The sequence below is a fragment of the Fundulus heteroclitus genome, unplaced genomic scaffold (assembly GCF_011125445.2).
Source record: "Fundulus heteroclitus isolate FHET01 unplaced genomic scaffold, MU-UCD_Fhet_4.1 scaffold_607, whole genome shotgun sequence".
In the NCBI taxonomy this organism is placed as follows: Eukaryota; Metazoa; Chordata; class Actinopteri; order Cyprinodontiformes; family Fundulidae; genus Fundulus; species Fundulus heteroclitus.
The window spans coordinates 23,356-44,401 of NW_023397041.1; the positions used below are offsets into that span (position 1 = coordinate 23,356).

A 21,046-nucleotide genomic window follows, 5' to 3' on the forward strand; every position below is an offset into this window, starting at 1 on the left:
ATGCAAGAAGCTGTGCAAAACAGTTCTCTTTCAGGGATATTAAGCTCCCGTCCCGGTTGCAAACGGTTAAGACACGAATCACCTGGAAATTATAAACCCTTTTTCCAGGCTATAAAAAAAAAAAAAAACTGTGTGTATGCACATGGATATAAACAGCACACACAAAAACATGAAGAAATTATTGTTGTTGTGTGCACAGAAAGCTCAGGATTAGATGATTAGATTAGGATTAGATGTGTGTGAGAGAGAGTGAAAAAAGAACAATAAACAATGAACAGTAGTAAATACGTTTTTGGTACGAACATGTTATTATTTACACATAGTGCAGTGAAGCGTCTATGCGTACTAAAACTAACCCCCACTGCACTCTATGATATATATATATATATATATATATATATATATATATATATATATATATATATATATATATATATATAGTATATTAATACTTTATATATATTAATCTACACGTCACAAATACTTGGACGTGTAGACCTGTATCTCTCTACCTAATATTAGAAAAGTCACATTCTAATTAAAAATGTAAACAATATCTTTTTATCTTACTTGTGAAAAGTTATCCCTCGAGCCCTGACGTACATAGTCCCTCGATTTAAACAAAAATGAGCCGCACAGTGCTGAAGCATCATTAGTGTGTTCAGCTTGAATCAACAGGAATCAGCAGATCGACCGCCCCAAGATGGCGGCCATAATTCCTGCGCAGCGACAGCTAATGCGGGGTCTGCTCTTATATGATCGCAGCTCATCATGGTTTAGTAAAAAGGACACGCGTCTTTGCGTGGTAATGATGGTGTCGAAGGCATTTCGGCTCCAGCTTGTTACCGTATGGTGTCTTGATGTCGCACAATCTTTTGTTGTTGATGTTTGTTTTCACCTGGAGTAGAGATGCGCAAGGTGTGTACCTTTTTAAAATACGTATTGTATACCTCTCTTGGTGTTCTGGAAATTAATAGTGGTGCATGGCCACATGAGATTTGTCGAGTCGCTTTCTTGGCTCTGCACGCATTGATGCTGTGCGTTTGTGCGTCTCCTTCGTTTTGTGTCTTGCTTCTGCGTGGTGCTTTTTTGTGGCGGCTCGTTTGCCAATTTACCTCCCGGCGTTGTTTTTGTTCATCATATTCTAAACCGATCTTGCTGCTTCCATACAGACCTGTACCGAGCAAGAAAATGACGTTTGCCTGAGGCTCAGTCTTTTTTTTTTTTAATTGGAAATGTACCTGTTTTTATATAACGGGCTGTTGTTGGACTGGTGAAGCTCTACCGAAGCTCTTGACATCACCCGAGGATTATTTTAGGAACGCGGAATCCTTATTTATTTTCTGTCTCATACCTATTCCATACATATTGTGCATACCTGCCCTTCCTGCATTTAGCAGCCAAAGTTTAGTTTGCAGAAACAGATCAGGGGCCTCATGCATAAAGCAAGTCTATAATGTTTTTTTTTCTTTATTTTTTTTTTTACGAGTTTGAGCTTTTATGCTTTAAACCTGTACAAAGAAACTGAACCACATTTAGCCGCATACTATAACGTAACACACCTCATAAAATGAGGGGAAACAACCTGAATCAGACATAAACTGTAAATATTTCTCTGTTTTTGTCACATGTAGATGGAAACGAGCATCGGCGTGTGCGCTGAGAAGCATGAAATAAATGTAAATCATTTAAGGGGCTCTTTTATTCACACTGAGAATAAAATGGTATCAGATGTGCAGAATAATACTCAACAAGTCTGGTGTGAGTATTCATATGGCGGAGACAGCTGCACATTTCCATAAGTAGGTGCGTATTTATGGAACAATGGCTGGATTTGTACTGCTGGAAGACATCGGCAAAGTTGATGCAGGAAGCGTGTTTTCAGAGATCACGCTGACCTGCTGGCGCATGATGCTGAACCAATTTATTTTTGAGCTGACACCGCGTGCTCTGCTGGTTCAAGTTTGAACTATCCTGCATTATTGTGACCCAGGCGATTTAGAGGAAGCTGACTGACTGGTCAGTCATCCCTGAGCCGTTCCAAACCAAGTTGTTCAGATGCATAAAAGCCGTCTAAACTGTGGCTCTCATTTGCAGTAAGGAGCCAATTTTCAAATGTAATCTGAGCTATGACTGCAGCCATACTGCTATAAGGGAACCATGCTAGTCCTCTGAGTAGAGGACAGTCTCTGTCGGACAGCTCGATCGCCATGGTTATTTGGACAGGTGCCTTGCAGGTATTTATATGGATTTTGTATTTAGAGGCAAGGAAAGGGCATCCAAAGATACACTTGCAGGTGCACATCATTTCCGCGCAGACTAGGATCTATAAAGGAAAGGTCTACGGTGACACGTCTGCACACTGTTTTGCACAACTGTTTTTTGTACACCACGTGTTTTGAAATTTCTCGCCACCGCTATTAGTTATAAAGCTGCGCACTCTTTAAGGCGTGAGGCCCCTACAGTTTAGGATTGCCTTTGACTGTTCTAGTTAAACCGTTAACTGAAACATCATTAGTTTAAGTTTATAGTCCCACTGTTTTTAAAATCATTAATATTTGCTTTTAGTTTCCATTTTCCCATGTTTTATTTTGTTTTAATTTTTCTACATTTTATTCAAACTTGATTTTATTCTGTTTTTATTTTCCTTGGTTTTAATCATGTTAAGCACTTTGCGTTATCCTTGTACAGAAATGTGCAATACAAATAATTTGCCTTGTCTTGCCTACACACGGACCTTACTGCTTTGCTAAAAGAAAAGACATAGCAGTGTTATGTATATAAAGAACAAAAATGAAAGGTATATAGCCACATTATATGCTTAAAAAAGAACAAAAAACTGTTTGATCATGATAAAATAAGGTTGTATACACCAAGTCTCCATCCTAATAATGTTTTGATGGTCCTTTTTGTGGATAAATATAGCCCCAGCTCCGGGGGCGATTAGCAGATATAAACAGACAGCAACAGAATCGCAGAACTATCATAATCATAATGCCAGTTTGCTTAATTAATAAATCAAAATTAAATAATACCCTCTGCAATGCCTCGCAGTAAAGCGGCAGGTCGGCATGATCGAAGACCAACCGATATTAATCAAATATACTGCTCTAACAACAACTTCAAGAGCCTCATATCAGAACATTTACTCACGTCAGTCAACACTGCAGTCACATATCGGCAGGTTTAGCGTTCACTTCAGTGAACACCATTGTTCATACTGTATTCCGAGCAACATTCCAGTGTTTCTCCTCTTCGAATCAGATTTTTTGCGGGGGGGTTTCACTGGATCTTGGGACATTCTAAATTGTTTCGCCTGAAGATGCTAATAGCCGTTAGCCGCTTTTTTGTTTTAATCCCCGCTGCGCATGCGCAGTACGTACTTCTGTTAAAATCACAAATAAGCACAAAAGGCTTTATTTACTAACAAATTGAGCAATAACAAAGTATAAAACACCAAAATAACTGATATGCCAGAAGGGCGTGATAATCTTTAATAAAAACTTTATATGCAAACAGAGTGAGCTACTCACTTATAAATCAAAGGAAAAATAAAATAACATGGGTGTGCGCCTTTAAGGTGTCTTGTGTAACACTTGTGTATACTCACAATACCATAAAAACAGTCATTTGAAAAAATGCAAAGAAAAACTACACAAATAACAAACAAAAAAACACACAGACTTAACATGGCAATAGCAGCCAATATGATCATGCATAAACTGTTTGCTCACAAATGTTTTGTAATACTGACAGAGGGTCACAATCAAGAGATTCATCAGTACTGTTATTCACTGGTGTGAAGTCTTCTGAAACAGAATGGCTTGCAAAAGTGTTTATAGTCCTAAAACATTTTTACAGTTTATACAAATATATATTTTTAATATATTTTCTCTTTTCCCTGGACTACTGAGGACCGACAAGAAGTCGTGTATAATGGTGCAGTCAAAGGGAAAATATATGTTTTGTTTTTCTACAAATATCAATGTGAATAGTGCGATATCCACTTTTCTTCAGCTCCTCCTGCGTCAGTGCTTTGTAGAATCACATTACGGTGCAGTTACTGCTGCAAATCTGTTGGGGCACATCCCTGCCAGCGTTGCAGATCTAGAGCCAATTTGTCGTTCTCAAGTTTCTCAAAACATCTTACCTAGCAAATTAGGTTACCCTAAGTTACATTGAATGGAGACCGTGTGTTAGCATTCATTTTCCAGGATTCAGGATTGGATTTGGATCTACACATTGACTGGGCCCTTCTAACACATCAATATTCTGTAATGTAATCGCCTGGAGGTCATTGTAGCTGGACCTGTGAGATAAGGGTTGTTGTCCTGCTGGTAGTGAACGTCTTCTCCCAGTTTCAAGTATTGTTTAGCTTCTCCATAGACAAGCAACTGAGCGCTTGATTGATGTAATGGCAGCAAATATAAGCTACTTTTTAATCAAATGTACATAAATTATTTACTCAGCATTGACATTTTACACTGTAAATATTGTTTGGTCTTTTTTTCTATAGGTTACAAAATTCTTGGTTGAATGAAAATCATTTTGAATCTAAATCTGCCAGGAGTATGCATAGTTTTGGGCTTAACTGTATAAAGTCTGCTACCTTTTATTTTGCTGCAGATCTTTGGTTCTCAATAATTCTAATATTTCTTTCCAATTACAGCGCAGGTTACAGGTGGGAGCGCCACCGTGAAGCTCGGAGATCCCGCCGTCTTACCCTGCAGGCTTACACGGACATTAGGGACAGGGGAGTATGTTGAACAGATTTCATGGCAGAGAAGGACCAAAGGAATACCTCGGTTGGACAATTTCCTGACCATCCAAGAGGGTGATAAAGCTAAGTTTGTTAATGGGGAGGATAAGAGATTTCGGTTTATTGGAAAATTTGCCGACCAAAACGGGACTCTCCAGCTTTTTAACGTAAACCTGCAGGATGAAGGAACTTACAGCTGCATTTTCTCCAGTTTTCCCTTTGGAAGTTCCAAGGCGGATATACCTTTAACTGTTCTTGGTACGGTGAGATTTAAAACAAATGTTCTGGATGTTGTGTTTGGTGGAAGTTAATACAAGTGTTGCTTTTACTTTTACATTTTTACCCTCCTAGTACATCCAAAAGCAAGTGTAAACGACTCCCACCCCAGACTTGGAGATGAAGAGGTTTCTCTTGCGACGTGCACTGCTGCTGACTCCAAGCCTCCTGCTGAGGTGGTGTGGTACACCGGTGCTCTCAAAGTTAAAGTGGCAACAAATTCAACTCTCCATGTCAACGGTACAACGACCACAGTCAGCACACTGCTTGGAAAACCCAGTAAAAAAATCCACAGGAGTCCGGTCCATTGTGTCATCTCCTTCATGGAACAAAACCAAACCATACCCTTCGACGTACAGGTCTACTGTGAGTAAAGGCATGCTTCCTTACACATATAGAGCATGTGCAGCTGCAGTCAGAAAACAATGCAATCCAAGGTTGCCTGTGTAAGTGGAGAGCAAGGCAGTTTTTTGATTTTTAGTTTATTTCACTGTGTGATTTGTGATGTGAAGACTTTCAAGCTGGTTGAACATTCAGCTGGTTCGAAGCTTCATTGGTTGCTTTGAAAATGTGCGTCTCTTTCCCACGAACATGTTTCAAAGCACTGACACGTCACGTTGCCTTCTAGAGGTTGCATTTTAGAGTTAATTTTAAGATTCTTTTATTTGTTTTTAAATGTTGACATGGTCTTGCCCCATCTTACCTCTCTGAGCTGCTTCACCCATACTCCCCTGCTCGCGGCCTCAGGTCAGCTGACCAGCTGCTCCTGGTGGTGCCGAGATCTAAACTTGAGCTCAGAGGAGACAGAGCTTTTAGTGTTGTCGCTCCTAAGTTATGGAACATTCTGCCGTTGCATATTAGAAGTTCCCCTTTATGGTCAACTTTTAAAATTTTCCTGAAGACACGTTTTTATTCCTTGGCATGTGGAGACTTTTGCTCTTATTCCTTTTTATGTTTGTATTGTAATCTTTAGTTTTTTTTCCATTTTCAGTATTTGATTATTCTGTGTACAGCACTTTGTTGCAGCTTCTGTTGTTTTAAAGTGCTTTATAAATGTAGTAGTAGTAGTAGTAGTAGTAGTAGTAGTAGTAGTAGAATATAGAGTCCTTTGCAAAACAATTGCTACTCTTATGCTCATACCTGTAAATAAAGTCCATTGCAGCCAGCAGCTTTTTAGAAATCCCCTAACTAGTGAATAAATTAAATGTTTGCGTACAACTTAATTTCAGTATAAATATAGCTGTTATCTAAATATCTCAATGGATTGATAAAGAACATCAGTGAACTAAGAGCTTTCAGGCGGCCTGAGCAAGGGGAGTATTATTCGGAGAGGCCACCTTGAGGTACAAACTAACTGTGGAGGGGAGGTAGAGATCCACAGATCACGTCGGAGAATCTGTTGGCCGGACGACTCTTTGTGTGCTGATTTGGCATGAAGGGAAGAGAATGTAATTGTTATAAGCAGGTCACAATCCATGAAGCGGACCCAGTCGGTGAAAAAAGATGCTCTGTTTAGATGGAACTAAAACGGAACATTTTAGCTTACAAAATGGTATGTGTGATAAAAAAAATAAATAAAATACAGAGAGCACAAACTACTCACTGTAAAACAAGATGGTGGCAGCGTCATGCTAAGGTTAACTTTTTTTAAGCTGGTCAGGGAAGCTCATCGGAGTTGCTGGGTAGATGAATGTCGCCGGTTACAGGGCAGTCCTAAAAAGGAAATCTTTTAAGAGGTCTGAGATTGAGGTGGATGTTCCCCTTCCCACTGGAAAAAGCACAGCCAGAATGTTTAGATAACATTTTTGTTTTGGAATCGTCAAGTCAAAGTCCTAAACCCAAATGAGAATGTGTGAGGAAACGTGACAGTAGACGTTCACAGATGCTCTTCATCCTCGCTAAGTTGGAGCTATTTTGCAAGGAAGAATGAGCAAAAACTTCAGTCTTTAGATTTAAAAGGGATCCACCCCCAAAACAGTTGAAACTCTCAAGGGAACATGATATGAATTCAGATTCCTGCTGATCTTTTTTTTCACTTTACAATCATGCACAAAGCTTTTTTGGTCTTTTGAAATAGAATCCTAATTACATACTTGGAGGCTTGTGGAGTGTTTGAAAGAGTTTGTGTAGTAGGAGTACTTTGGGGAGGCACTGGGATGAAAAGGTTTATCCATGGCCACTTGCCCCCACTGTCCCTAATGTTTTCATAAACACTACAGCTGACATCACTGTTTAGACTCCATGGATTGTCGTTTGTGTGCAGAAAACGAAATGTGAGACGCTGATGTCAAGTCTTCCAGATTCTGTTCTAGCAACGAACAGCAATCCAAACCAAACCGCTGTTATCAGATGCACATCCAGACTCGTATTTAAATTTAAAAATGTGCTGAACACTGTGTGACTTTGGTTGTGCCGCGCAAATTGAGCTCTAGATCAGGGATGGCCAACTCCGGTCCTCTAGAGCCTATGTCCTTTTAGAGGTTTCCCTGGCCCCACACACCTGAATCAAATAGCACAATTAGCTCCTCAGTATGCAGTCAGGTTCTTCAGAGTCCTGCTAATTAACTGATTATTTGACTCAGGTGTGTCAGACCAGGGACACATCTAAAGGTCGCAGGACACCGGCTCTCAAGGACCGAAGTTGGCCACCCCTGCTCTAGATGATTCACAACCTATCTAGTAGCAGGAGTCTGCTTGTATTTGCAGAATCTGTATTGGAGATTCACAATGGATTTAAAAGCGGAGAACATTTTCAACTCCCCTTTTTACCCGCTTCATGGCAACCTTGAGTTCTTGCCATCTGACATGAGATTCAGACAGCCTAAGACGAAGTGGATGAAACCACACTTTTTCTACTCAAGCCATTTTTAGCTCAATTTAAAACATGATTGGAATTTAAAACATAACTGGGTGTGACTGCTTTATCGTTTTAATTTTTTTGGTGTGGTAAGTTTTAGTTGATAGTTGTATATTTTTGAGGATTTCAGTGCTGTTTTTGCAGATGTTATACAGCCTGTGCTTGTGTTTTTTAGACTTTTTTTTACTGATTGCATACTGATTATGCTTTCTACCGGGGCATGTGGTCTTTGGGGGATCTGCAGTGTCATCTGGCCCTGCTGCTGGCAATATGGTGTAATGATGTGTGACCTTGTTTTAGCAATTTGGAGCTGATTTCCAGATGTTTGAGTAACCAAGGACTGCTTCTGGCACAGTAAACACTTTGTTACACAATTTTAGCTGTTAAAATGGCTTTTGAAACCAATGGCTAAAAATAAGCATGAAAGTCAGCTCAGGGGTAAACCGCAGGGCTGGGCATGGACATGTTATTGTCCTTTTTGTAACATGATCAGGATGGTCCAAGATGCTACAAAGAGTGATGTAGAGGAAAACTGCAGCGATAGATACTGGAAGTTAAACAAGGAAATTGGCAATTAATATAATTAATCTGGAATAGGCCTTTCATTCTCTGACACCCTCGATTGTGACTGAATGAAAACCGTTCTGCAGAGAGGAGCGTCATACACAGCAATGGAAAAGACAGTTATCCAAATCTCTTCATCAAAGTGCTGCCAAGGGTGGCACAAACACATTTAGGGGCAATTTAGAGGCAAATGCTTTTTTTTACCAATGGGTACAGATGTGTTTTTTTCCTAGCTTTTTTTTTTTTTCTTAAATAAAATCTCATTTAATATTTGCTTCTTGTATTTATTCAGCATATTAATTATATTAAAATTAGTTTGATCTAAAACATTTAAGGGTTGGAAAAAGTAAAAAAAAAAAAAAAAAACTTGAAACATCTTGTGACTTTAGGACTAAAGTCTTATTAAAGGGCCTTTGTCCTTTTAATAGGGTCACGGAAAAAAGACAGTTTCTTTTGAAAAGAAGGCAGATGAAAGAAAACAGAGCAAATGTCCTTATCAGATTACAAGTAATCATTTGCAGTGGACTTTCCAAAGGAAACTAGCTTCCTTTCCTGTTATTTATTTGTTTCCTATTTGTTTTGCAAGAACTGAATAAAAATGTTCAACCCTCTTTTTAACTTACTTATAGATTATAAAACAGCAGCATCTTACTGTCAGAGTTTCACTGCAAAAACGGAACTAGAAATAAGTAAGATTCTCTTAAAGTTTGTGTATTTGTCCTTGATTTGAGCAGGAAAATAAGATGATTTGCCAATGGAATAAGATTTTGCACTTAAAATAGGAACAATTCATCTCAATCATCTTATTTCAAGTGCAGGATGTCTAATTATCTTATTTTTGGGGTCAAAATACTCATTCCATTGGCAGATAATCTTTTTTACCTGCTCAAATCAAGGATAAGTACACTAACTTTAATAACATTTTACTTATTTTTTCATCATTTTGCAGTGTTCAATCTTGCTGAAGTTACCTCATTGGCACATCTGAAAGGCCCTTTGTTCTGCCACATATTTCAGTGACAGCTGGTTAAGCTGGATGGTTTTTATTCTTTAGTAACTAGATCAACCACTGGGAAGGCTCTGTCAACAGTCCAACGTAAGATATATGTTGTACAGTCAAAGACTCTTTGTTTGAGCTCCAGGTTTAGTGATGCAAATGTATGTGGTTTGATTATCCATTGTGTTTGCCACACCCAATAACAGAGCCTATGTGTTCCAGTAGAGAAACTATCTTTCCTTTTACAATGACGTTAGATACCATGGCACCATTCATTTCCTTAACTTCACAAAGAACTCATTGTGCATTAAGCGCTTTACCTGTTTTGTATTGGATGTTGAAACCAATGAGCAAGTTGCTGAAAAATGTTTATATATGTTGTGCTAAGAACAGGTCATGCAGAAACCTTTAGATTTAAGCTTCTTTAAGGTGAAATGACATGAAAAGTCAAAAATTTACAGTGCTAAATAATAATTGTTAAAATAAAATATTTGTTTGCATAGTTTGTAGGGCTGGCCGATAAATCAATTCAAATTTGCAACTTATGAAGATTTTCAAATTCTTTTGGCAAGAGCTGGCAATGTTAAATATATGTTTAGAAAAATATAGTCTAAAGAGGAAACTTTTTTTGATCACCGAGGGTTTCCTCTACATGTATTTGATCGTGGCGCACCGCAACACCAAAATAAAAGCCACCACACCTTCACGATCGATTCAAAAATATGTTAAAACAATGCAAAACATATGATATAGCATAGTTAATGTGTATTTGTGCACTTGTTCTCATAATAATCAGAGTTTAAAATTAATTTAAATACGGTGAAATGTTAAAATTTACTTTTGAACTAACTCCTCCGGCTCCTGTCTGCCTCGCTGTGAAGCTGCTGGTGGCTACTTGGTGCTGCTCTGTTCTCCGTAGAGAAGGAAAACTAGTCCAGTGTCTACTACTTAGCAACTCATATTTGGGGACTTTTCAGACCCCTTTCTGTGTTTTTGGAAGTTTAGCAGCTGTGTGGGGTTTCGCTATTCCCTCAGCGCTGTCTCACAGGCACAGGTAGCATTGTGTGAGTTTTATGAAAAGGAAGTTATTGCACTATTAATCACAATAGGGGCACTCATCTTTGTTCAAGCAGAATCTTTTCTTTATTTTGCATTTTTTTAAGGTTTTCACTTCAAGCCCAATAGGGAAATTCATCTTGGTTTGTTAAAAAAAATTTTGTGTCAAATAAAAACAAAGTTTTTTTTTTTTTTATATATATTTTGCTTGTTTCGGGTGTTTTTTTTTTTTAAGAAAAATAAATTTATAAAAATCGTAAATCGGATGTACTGTGAAAAAAATTGGAGATTTTATTTTTAGGCCATATCAGCCAGCCCTAATAGTTTGTTTATTCATGTCATTAATGTTTTGTTTCAACAATTTTATGTGATGATTAAAACATAAAAGATAAGGTGGACTATATTATTTGTGACAGTACCTCAAACATTTCCAAAGCATTTTCAGCAAGTGTCTCCACTGATGAGGGAGAAGAGGCTTATTAAGAAGGACACTTGATGACCCAGAGATGTGACCAGACAATGGAAGACCAGGAAGTAATAAATACTGTTATGTCGGATATACAGTATGGTTAATAAAAGTGTTTTGCTCACACTACACAACTGCTGGTAAGGGATGGATTCAAAGAAACAAAAAAAAGATATCCTCTCTTTCCACCCAAGCCAAATTTATACAGTTGTTTGGTCGAGTAGGGAAAATAAAAGTGAAATCCTGGCTGCTGTGACCACAGCACGGAACTTGACTTAAAAGGCAAGATAAAGCTGTTTTCAGTATGATCATTCTCTGTGCTGCTGTGGAAAAAAGCTTGACACAAAGAGTTGCCATTCACATCACTGAACTGGAAGCTGTTTAAAAGAGTTTGTGAACATAGTAAAGCCATTTAGAGAAATGACCGGTTTGATCCAGAGGGAGGAGGTTGTCACAGTAGGCTCGGTTGTTCCATTTGTACTGCCTCTTAATCACCATTGGGAGAAGATGAGATCCAATGTGCTTCCTAAACAGCTTTGTCTGACCCCTAAAACAGAGGATTTCTTGGGATCTCTGTCAGTGTAAAAATGGCCAGGACACTAGAAGGCATCACTGCCCCTTCTTCAGCTCCAGTTGAAGGCAGCTACGTTGGACCCTACCTTTTCCATAAATGTGGCTGTAGCACCATATCCTGGTCTGTTTGGAGGTAAAGATGGAGGTTGCACACAAGTTAAACCCAAATAGTACTTTTTCTAGTTCACTAACCATCTCATTACATCATATTTAGGGTCTTGTAAGACAGTCGGGTAAGGGATCCTTTCCCAGCTGCCAACAGTAAAGAGAGGCAGGGTACACCCTGAACAAGCTTGACAGTATGTGGCAAGGCTGAAAATCTTCACGAAATAAGTTAAGCATTAATAGAAAGCACTTGTTATGACGTTTGGTGTATAGTATTACAGGGATAGCACATTTTGACAGATCTGACAGATATAACTCAATCAGTGCATGTTTCTACTATATGAACCAGGATGGTGTCTTTTCTTTCTGCAGAATACAATTGACAGGGAGCTTTTATTTTACTCTGGGTGATTAATTTGATTGATTGAACAGACTTGTGGTCCACATAGAGAATAAAAAACAAGAAAAATTAAAAAACAGAATAAACAAAAAATCTTATAAAAGATTTTCATACCAATGTTTCCACAGAGCCGACTGGAATCTTAGCGCACTGAGAGAGGGATGTGAAAACATTACAGTTGTGACAGTGGTGGGTTATGGGAAATCAGGCTGTTTGTATAAGCCACGTGCCGATGCTGAAAAAGTCGTGACCCTGGAGGAGTGTTGCTGTGGAGACTGATCCTCGCAGCTGCATACAACAAAATTACATTAAGATTGGAACTTTGGGCGTGAATGAAAACAGGGATGGTCCATTACTTCACCCTAAGTGACCCACAGCACAGCACTGTGATGGTTGTCATTGCTCAAACCACTGGCCGACACAAGTGTTCCAGTTATGTTTGATAGGGTCAAGATCCCGTGTTTTAATGTGTGTTAAAATCAACACATTACTTTAACTTTGACTTTCTTAATCCTGGTCCTCAGTGCCCGCTGTCCCTCGTGTTTTAAGTTTTAAGTGTTTGACAAAAGCCACCCGTTCATGTAATAAAGTGTGTGTCAACATGGAAGCTCCTAAAGCATGCAAGACAGTGGGACCAGGGGTTGAAAACCACTGCCTTGGTGCAATTTGCATCTCTTGCTGTTTCCAGTTGCAAAGGCTGTGTTGCAGTTGCTCACTGCTGTAGGATTATATGAAGAAACTAATGGCCGTTTTCCAGTGGTTTCTACTCTATACCTTCTATTCAACTCCATATGCTTCAGGTGTTTTTTTTCATTACACCTTGGTATCGCATTAACAGGAGGTGGGGTGTACTGGTCCATGCTATGTCAGCAGTAAAAGCAACAGGAGCTGTGAAAAATGGCCAAAGCTGCTCCACAGAAGGCGGGGGATTAGACAGAGCTCGGAGTAGACAGTGCTGTGAATATTAGTTTTGATATTTTTCTGTGTTAGGAATGTCATGTGTTGCATAAGTGTGTGTGAAGTCTCTGGTGGAGCTTGATTATTAAGGGCTTTAAACGTGACAAGAGGCCAATGAAGGGAAGCTAAAACCGAAAACAAATGTGGTCTCTCTTTTTAATTTTCATCAGAACTCGATAAAATAAACACAACTTAGAGCTCATGCTTAGGGGATCTCAATGGGTGGACATGGCAGCAAAGTTGAACATGCTGCTCCGTCTGCTTTTTGTCAGACTCAAAGTAAAAGAAGATAGCCAGAGCCGAAACACTTTGCAGAAGTATGTGGGATGCCATAGCGTGGTATCAAAAGGACGAAAGGATACAGAGCTTCCTTTTCTTTCAATAGAATATTCTCTGTTATACGCTCAATCGCTGCTGTTAGCTTTTACTAATGGCATGTCAGATTCTTGCTAGGTACGAGTGACACAACCAGGGACGCCACCCCCTACACAATCAATTACCAACAGTATTCTGACATTGCGTTTTCAGCCCAACTCGGCTTGCTTGACACCCTAGCCGAGAAGGTAGTAAAATGGAGGCTCGTACCATGGAACCGTTCCCAAAGGAAATCTTTAATAACTGGGCAGAGCAGTGCTGCGCTGACATTGCACTAATAGAAAAAGGTCAGAAGTTGGCTAGCGACGAGACTCATGTTGGGCCTGTTCCCTTTAACGCCCCGTCTCGTTTCACCCGGTCGATGATTTGGCCACAAGAGAAGACACAGTGAATTCAGAGGCCAAAACAGTTTCACATATATTTATTACAATTTGGAATTCCAAAGTGGGAGACGCTTACAAGTTTCATCACCGGCACGGATACCTTAACCTTATCCGAAAATGCTCTGCCCGAGTCATAAGAAGTGTCTCAGCGCTTACACTCAAAACAAGCCTTTTTACCCAGAGGCGGTTCTAGAAGGGGGCTGGACTAACCCTCCCTCGACCAGTCTCCTAGTCTAAGTGCAGACGCTGAGTCTGCTGTAAACATCTGTCTCCTGACACTTGACCGTTAGATGTAATCCATTACCCTAGCTCGGTTCCTGGGAGTTAACTGAAATAACGTTGAGACGTTGAGAAAAGAATTTTAAAAGCGTTATCTGCTCACACGGCGGTCATAAATCCCCCGTTCCATCCTGTGGCTGGTACACGCTCGCTGAAGTCTGAATCCACCTTTTGTTCTGCACACTTTAGGTTACTGGGTTAAAGTTGATATCTGTATAACTTTAAAATACACTATTATCATCTAAGTAATTATATATTTCCATAACACTAGCTACTAAAATATGGAAAAATAAAAATTCAATGAAAAGTCTTCATGGTAGAAATGTTAAAAAGTGTATTTTTAATTAAATACTTCTTGCTTTTACACATCTTTTAGTTTAGGTTGAGATAAAAGGCATGCCCCATCTGTGGGAGTTTGACATTTCTAAAGTGCTCATTAGTTACTGCTATCAGGCAAGACAAATTTATCTATAAAGCACTTTTCAGTAAAAAAAAAAACACTAAACGCTTTTGCGTTTATGGTCCCCTTCAACGTTTACCTCAACGGGCGACTGTAGCCTGATGGGTTGAGTAGTCGTCTGGCAATCAGAAGGTTGTGTGTTTGATTCTAGCTTCCCCTTGCTGATGATATTACTATTACTAATAGTTTGTCTGGCAATCAGAAGGTGTGGGTTTGATTCTAGCTTCCCCTTGCTGATGATATTACTATTACTAATAGTTTGAAATACATATGTGTAATTGTAGATGGCTGGGAACTTTTTTTTTGGCTTCCAGGGTTGTTTTTTTTCATGTGGAAAAAACCTTTCATGCACAGAGTAACATCATCTCCTTGAGACACACTAAAGGTGGCAATTTGAGCCTGAGCCGTCATCTTAACTTCTGCTGGTGTTTTTTTTTTCTTTTCTTTTTTTCCACTTGAAATCAATCTGAGGAACCTGAAGGGCAAATTGGTAATTAAATCTGTTTTAAAAGAAAAAGACTAATAGCTGTCGCTAAAGAGACTTCATCAACTACAGTGACTTTAATATGCCATCTTAATATACAGAGCAGTTACAGTAAATGGTTAAACACATATTAATTCACAGCTTTTAAGAAGTACTGGATTCACTGCTTTAGAAACCAGTATATACTGGTTCCTAACATAATTGGTTGGCCTCATAAATATCACTAGTGCGGAAGTAACGATGTTTTCTTTTCATTGTGATTGAGCGTTGAAACAGTGGTTGGTAGTTATTTTTCCCAAAGAAAAACACAAGGAGCTCTGACTATTGAGGCCAAACCATTGGTTGAACAGATTTATTTTCTAAGTAAATATTTAATACTAAACTATAATCTTTAGCTCCTTCTGGCGACAGACATTTCAAATGAAGAACAAAATCCAATGTAGCTTCTATAAATTTAAAACCCATTGAATTGAGCATAAGTTTATTCCCAAATACAAATTCCAAGCTTGATCTAGGAATGTAAAGCTCTGTCACCCATTTTAGATGCACAAGTGTCCTGAACTTCTGGAATGTATGGATGTATGAGGCATTTTATGGGACTGGTGGCATAGTGGTTAAAGAGCTGGGCGTTTGCATCTTGGAAAGGCAAGCTCAAAACTCTGGGTTGCTGAGCAAAACCCTTGACTTCAGACTGCTCCTCATGCGTCACACAGTGTTGGGAGTACACTGCTTCCTAAGCGCCCCCCATCCCGGGGACTTTAAGGACATCTTTCTCATGCTGTTGCAAAATGATCATGCTCAGATGACCAGGCAATGAGCAAAATGGTTGCTACACTTCCCATCGACTGAACACAGATATGCTCAATAGACTGCATCTGTCTTTGTCTGAAGGAAGTTTCAAGTCTTGCTGATTTAATATGTTCTATAAGCAATTCTTTCTATGTAATCTAATGTTTGATCAGGTTTACAGCTGCTAAAAGTCTGATTGCCTGAAAGAAGCATTTTTATTGTGTTGCTCTCTTTGCCAAAGCTGTCTTTAAGTTAACTAAAATATTATAGGCGTAAGAGCTGGAGCTGGGAGGCTTCCCTTAAAATCTTGAGTTTAATTATATTTATATATATACTGTAAATATATATATTTAAAAAGCCAAGTGGTGCGGGGTGGTTCACATGACCCATGTGCAGAAGCAGCCATCCAGGGTTTCAGTCTGACCCGTTGTCCCTCGCTGCATGTTTTCCCCCTCTCTCTCAGCCGCCCTTCCTGTTAGGCCGCTTTCATTAAGGGCCACTAGTGTCACAAAAAAGACAAAAAAATGTAAAAAGCCAAATGACCAGCTGTTTAGGAGCACTAATACCAGCGTCATGTTACGTTTCTAGCTCTTTGGAAACAAGAGTGCCTTCTGTGAAAAAACAAATTTGTTTTTATCTTGATAAAACCAATTTAAAAAAAAAAAAACTAACAAAAATGCTGGGTGGAGGCTCGCCCGCCTTAACAAGCTGAGAAAAGCAGTAGGATAAATACAAGGGTTTATTATTTTTATGCACTATTCCAAGATGGGCGTAATCAAACTGAGACTCATGTTCAAAATAAGCCCAACTTTGGTGAAACCCGACCAATCTGGCAACGCTGCTCATGGTGTGTTTAAAGACAGCTCACAAAAACATGTTGCTGCATGTTGAAAATGGATTAAACAGTTGCAACAACTCAAAACAGTAATTTCAAATGTACTTCCCATATTTGGGCAGGGGACAGAAGGCACAGATCAGAATCAGAAATACAGGAATTGCCCCCAGATTTAAGCCTCTGTTTGTTCATATGGAAAATGTCATTATGTTTTCCATACATTTCAAACTGCGTGTTACTATATGCCTTCATATAAAGCCACTAGTAGCTACATGGGACTCTCTCATAAAATACAAGATACAAGGATCATTAATTTTCTCTATCTAGAATAATCCGTTAGTATTCATTAGTGTTGCACCGATGCCATTTTTTGGCCCCGATACCTGGCTGTGCAGTATCGGCAGATACCGATACCATACCGATACCATTACTTTAAAATGTATGTGTGTGTGTATATATGAAGAACAGCATACTACTTGGATGTAAAATAATTGCTATCATGGATTTGTCAAGCTGCTACCTTATTAAAGCAGGAAAAAGACTAATACAAAGTGAATCCAGTAGAACTAGTGAGTGTCGGGAGAGAGAAGGCTACGTTCAAGTGACATACAAACATCAAAATGGTATCTGTGACCTATTTGTTGGTACTCACCGGTACCGATACCACCATTTTAGTGCGGTATCGGCGCCCCGGCCGATACTGGTATCGGTATCGGTGCAACACTAGTATTCATCAAATGGTTCAACGCTTTATGGGTTGTTTTCTTAGAATTCCTAGTCAGAAACTGTTTATCCAATGAAATAATGCTTAAAATACCTGTAATATGCAGTGTTCTAGTTTAAAAGGGAAACATTTTAGAGGTAGTTACATAAACGTGTAGGCTCAGAGGTCACAAGGGACAAATTCATGTGGGAATGGGTTGCTGGAAGCTCCCTTTGTAAACTGTTTGCAACAGAGGGTGTTGTCTGGGCTAAAGGGCAGACTTGTTGGAATATTCCTCCTCAGAATGTAGAGGAATGAGATAACTTTTGTCTTATATCAGGCGCTATTGTGTATTTATCTATATTTGAGTAAGGCTCTCTGAGAAGTTCTTCTAGTTTTTTTTTTTTTTGTTTTTTTTTTTTTCATTAACCCCAGACTAGCGCCTCAGACTTCAGAGAATTTTCCTAAGTGTGCAGTCCTTATATGTATTGCATTTCTCTAATCTAAATCCATGGACCTCAAGATACTCGCATCTGGAGTAAACATAAAGCACCTCCTTTCCTGTTTAAAAGCAACCTTTGAGGATATTTCTATCTAATCTTATGAAATTTTAAGCCAAAGTGACGTTAGAAAGGGGAATGTATTTTTCTGGGCAGACAGTAGAACTTTGAAACAAAACATTTCTCAGGATCAGTTGGATATGAACTCAGTGATCCAGCAGGAGGAAGGTGCACAAGAAGGAAAAGAGTGAAGAAATGCCTGCTGGTAGTCTGAGGGTTTGTATTGTTTTGTAGGAATTTGGCATATAACAACGTTTTTGGCAAAACTAACTGGTAAGATGACGTGACATGAAATCATTGCATAGTAATGCCTGACGTACATGTGCGAGAATTAAAAACATTAGATCAAAGAGATGTTTATTGTTTTTAGTATTGCTTTTCAAACTCCATCGACTCAGCGTGACATGCTGGTGATCAGCCCGCAGTGCCGCTATGGTATTCAAGAAAGCTCAGGTTGCTTTGAAAGTAGGTTTTAGCTCATGTGTATTGGATCTGGTGGATCTCACCTTTATCTTGACAATACCTTTTTCGGTTCTCTGTTTTGGTCGAGCCAGCTTTCTTGAAACTCAAGCACAGTAACATCATGGTCACTGAATCAGGTGGCGGTACTTTGGCTGCTCGGACCGGTGCCAAATCCTACTGGGAAAATAGATTATAAAAAAACATGGGTTCTGAACCGCTCTACTCTCTCACAGTCCAGTTATTTTTCTCATTAACCCAGTCAAGACCCTTCTGAACTCTTCATCAGTGGTTTAACACGAGGTATGCAACCCCTAACCCATGTCCTGGTTTGTTTTGTCCCTCTTGAAGCATCTTGGTTACTGGCCATTTTCACCACTCAACTCCACATGAATATGCTGTTGGCTGTCTACCGTTAAATCTGCAGTTGTCACCATGATTGCATAGGCCATAACATATCTCTTCTCCATTAAAAATACATTTTTTTACACACCTTATGTAACATTAGGATTTTCTGAGAAAGCGAATGCTGGGTGGAAGATTTATTTCTTTGGAAATAAATGTGCTGTGGATGTTCTTGGAAACGGTGAATGATCTTTGAAATATACTCTGTAATTAATCTATATTATGATCTTCTTTTTTTTTATTTTCAAATTACTCTATATTTTCAAATTACTCTAATATAACATGCAATATATTATACAGTGTGTATCGAGCTTCAGGTGAAAGGAATCCAGGCTGTTCATCCGTAAATCAAAATACCATTACTTGAAATTGTACTTCAACACCACATGTGTACAGATTACCGAATAAATAAAATAAACCACAACAAAACTGAGAAGAAAAGATCTTTGAACTTAAAAGCGGCAAAGACATTCTGTTCTGCTTGCCCTCCAAGCTGAGGGGCTTCCAGGCCGTTTCAAGCACTGCAGTTGCATCGTTGGTTTTTCCTAGACCATGGCAGTAACGTGGTTCTCTTGGGCTTACAGATCCACCTCTGGAGGTGAAGCTTCAAGAAGGATCAATGAAGGACCAGAGCATTACCTGTGAGGCTGATGCCAACCCGAACGCAACAGTTACCTGGACCAGGTAGTACAGTAGTTTTGAATAATGGCTCATTTATTCATAAACCCTAAAGCAATTTTAAACAAAATTCCAGTTTTATTATTCACCCCAGATTACCTGCGTGGTTATCATCCAGACAAGTTTTGCATGGCGAGTTCAGACAAGACTTTACAATGAATAACTTTTTTGTCACACTTTAACTTTGATCCTGAAGCATAATTTAGTCCTGGTAAATGTCATGTCAGTATGTAATTAGAATGTAAGTCCTAAATTTAACTGAGCCACTGAAAAATCATTGTTTTGTTTTATGTTATCCAGACTGTCTTTTGCTCTTTGGATCATGGTCCTGCTGTGTAACCCAGTTTTACTTGAGCTTAAGTTCCAGAAATGATGGTCAGACATTTCCTTCTGGTTTTATTCACTGGAGTGCAGAATTTATGGTTCCTTTGGGTACCTCAAGTCGCCCTTGTCCCGAGGCAACAAAGCAGCCCCAGATGATCGCACTTTCTCTTCCATATTTGACTATGATGTTCTCTTTCTGAAATGCTGTTAGTTTTACATGAGATACACCGTAACACACATTTGAAACAAAGCCCTGCTTTTGTCTCGCCAGTTCACAGAATATTTTCCAAAAGGTATTGGGGATGATCGGTATCTGTTTGGCAAATACAAAAGGGGTCTTTGTGCTTTGTTTGCTCAGCTGTGGTGCTGGCCTTGAAACTCCACCACTGATGCCATGATTGCTCAGTCTATTTATTTCAGCTACCTGAGTAAATGGAAGCCCCACACTGGTTTAGATGTTAATTTTCTTTTCTGGACTCCTGTTTTGCTTAGCCAGCTGCTTCTGGTCAGGTTTATATTCAAGTGCTCATTGTGGGCCCGAGAGCATCAGAAATGGCTTTGTTACACTATTCAGAAAGTTGTTTTTTTGTTTAATTCACATCTGATCATGAATCTCTTTAGCTCAGGGCATGTTGTGTTGCTTTTTGAGGTTGTCTAGCCTAGTTTATGTTGTCAAATAGGTTGCCAGCTGTGACAGGAATGTCATGCAGCGTAAGAGCCAGTGGTTTGCGGTTAATGTGTTGTAGTCGCCACCTTCCAGTGTTGGTATAGAAGTTTTTTTTTTTTTATAACCAGTTTGTTCGAAAACTTGGACTGAATTCACCCATGTTCAGGAAACGGTCTTCAGTAAAGTGTGGTCCCTATAAATGAACTTCTGCCATTCTCTGGGATTTGCTCATCCTTTGGGAGTAAGTGGAAACATCCATTTATTTTTAGGAACCCTGAGACAAAACAGCTCCCATTTTCAGTGTGGAATTAGGCATGTTTTTTAAGTTAAGTTTTAAGTTATATAACTCTCAGTAATCTCCAGTGAATAGCAGCTCAATCAGCTGATATTAGGCCAATAGTTGCAAGGGTGATTCAAGCACTGGCTTTTTTCTAACAGCAAACTCTGCACACATATGGAATAAATGAGTGGCAACTTCTCTTAAAGAATTTATTAACAGAAATAAATGAACATCCAAAGAACACCATTACATAATATTAACCTAAATTAACACTGTATTTCACTCAAAAAATCCTCTCTACTAGGCTTGTGAAACTTTACTAAAACTACTAAGGAAAAGTTAGATTAAAGAAGGT

General features: G+C 39.0%; 1 protein-coding gene across 5 annotated transcripts in view; it reads left to right on the forward strand.

The window, feature by feature from the left end:
• Positions 1–784: 784 nt before the first annotated feature.
• LOC105938288 (nectin-1) overlaps positions 785–21,046 on the forward strand; it is a 41,073-nt gene continuing 20,811 nt past the window's right edge. For all 5 annotated transcript variants that reach the window (XR_004929941.1, XM_036133306.1, XM_036133307.1 and 2 more), the window contains exons 1-4: positions 785–918; positions 4,670–5,017; positions 5,111–5,401; positions 19,327–19,426. Coding sequence is in view for 4 of the 5 variants with exons in the window: in XM_036133306.1 (XP_035989199.1) it covers positions 861–918; positions 4,670–5,017; positions 5,111–5,401; positions 19,327–19,426 (797 nt within the window). In the remaining variant the exon portion in view is untranslated. The remainder of the gene's footprint in view (positions 919–4,669; positions 5,018–5,110; positions 5,402–19,326; positions 19,427–21,046) is intronic.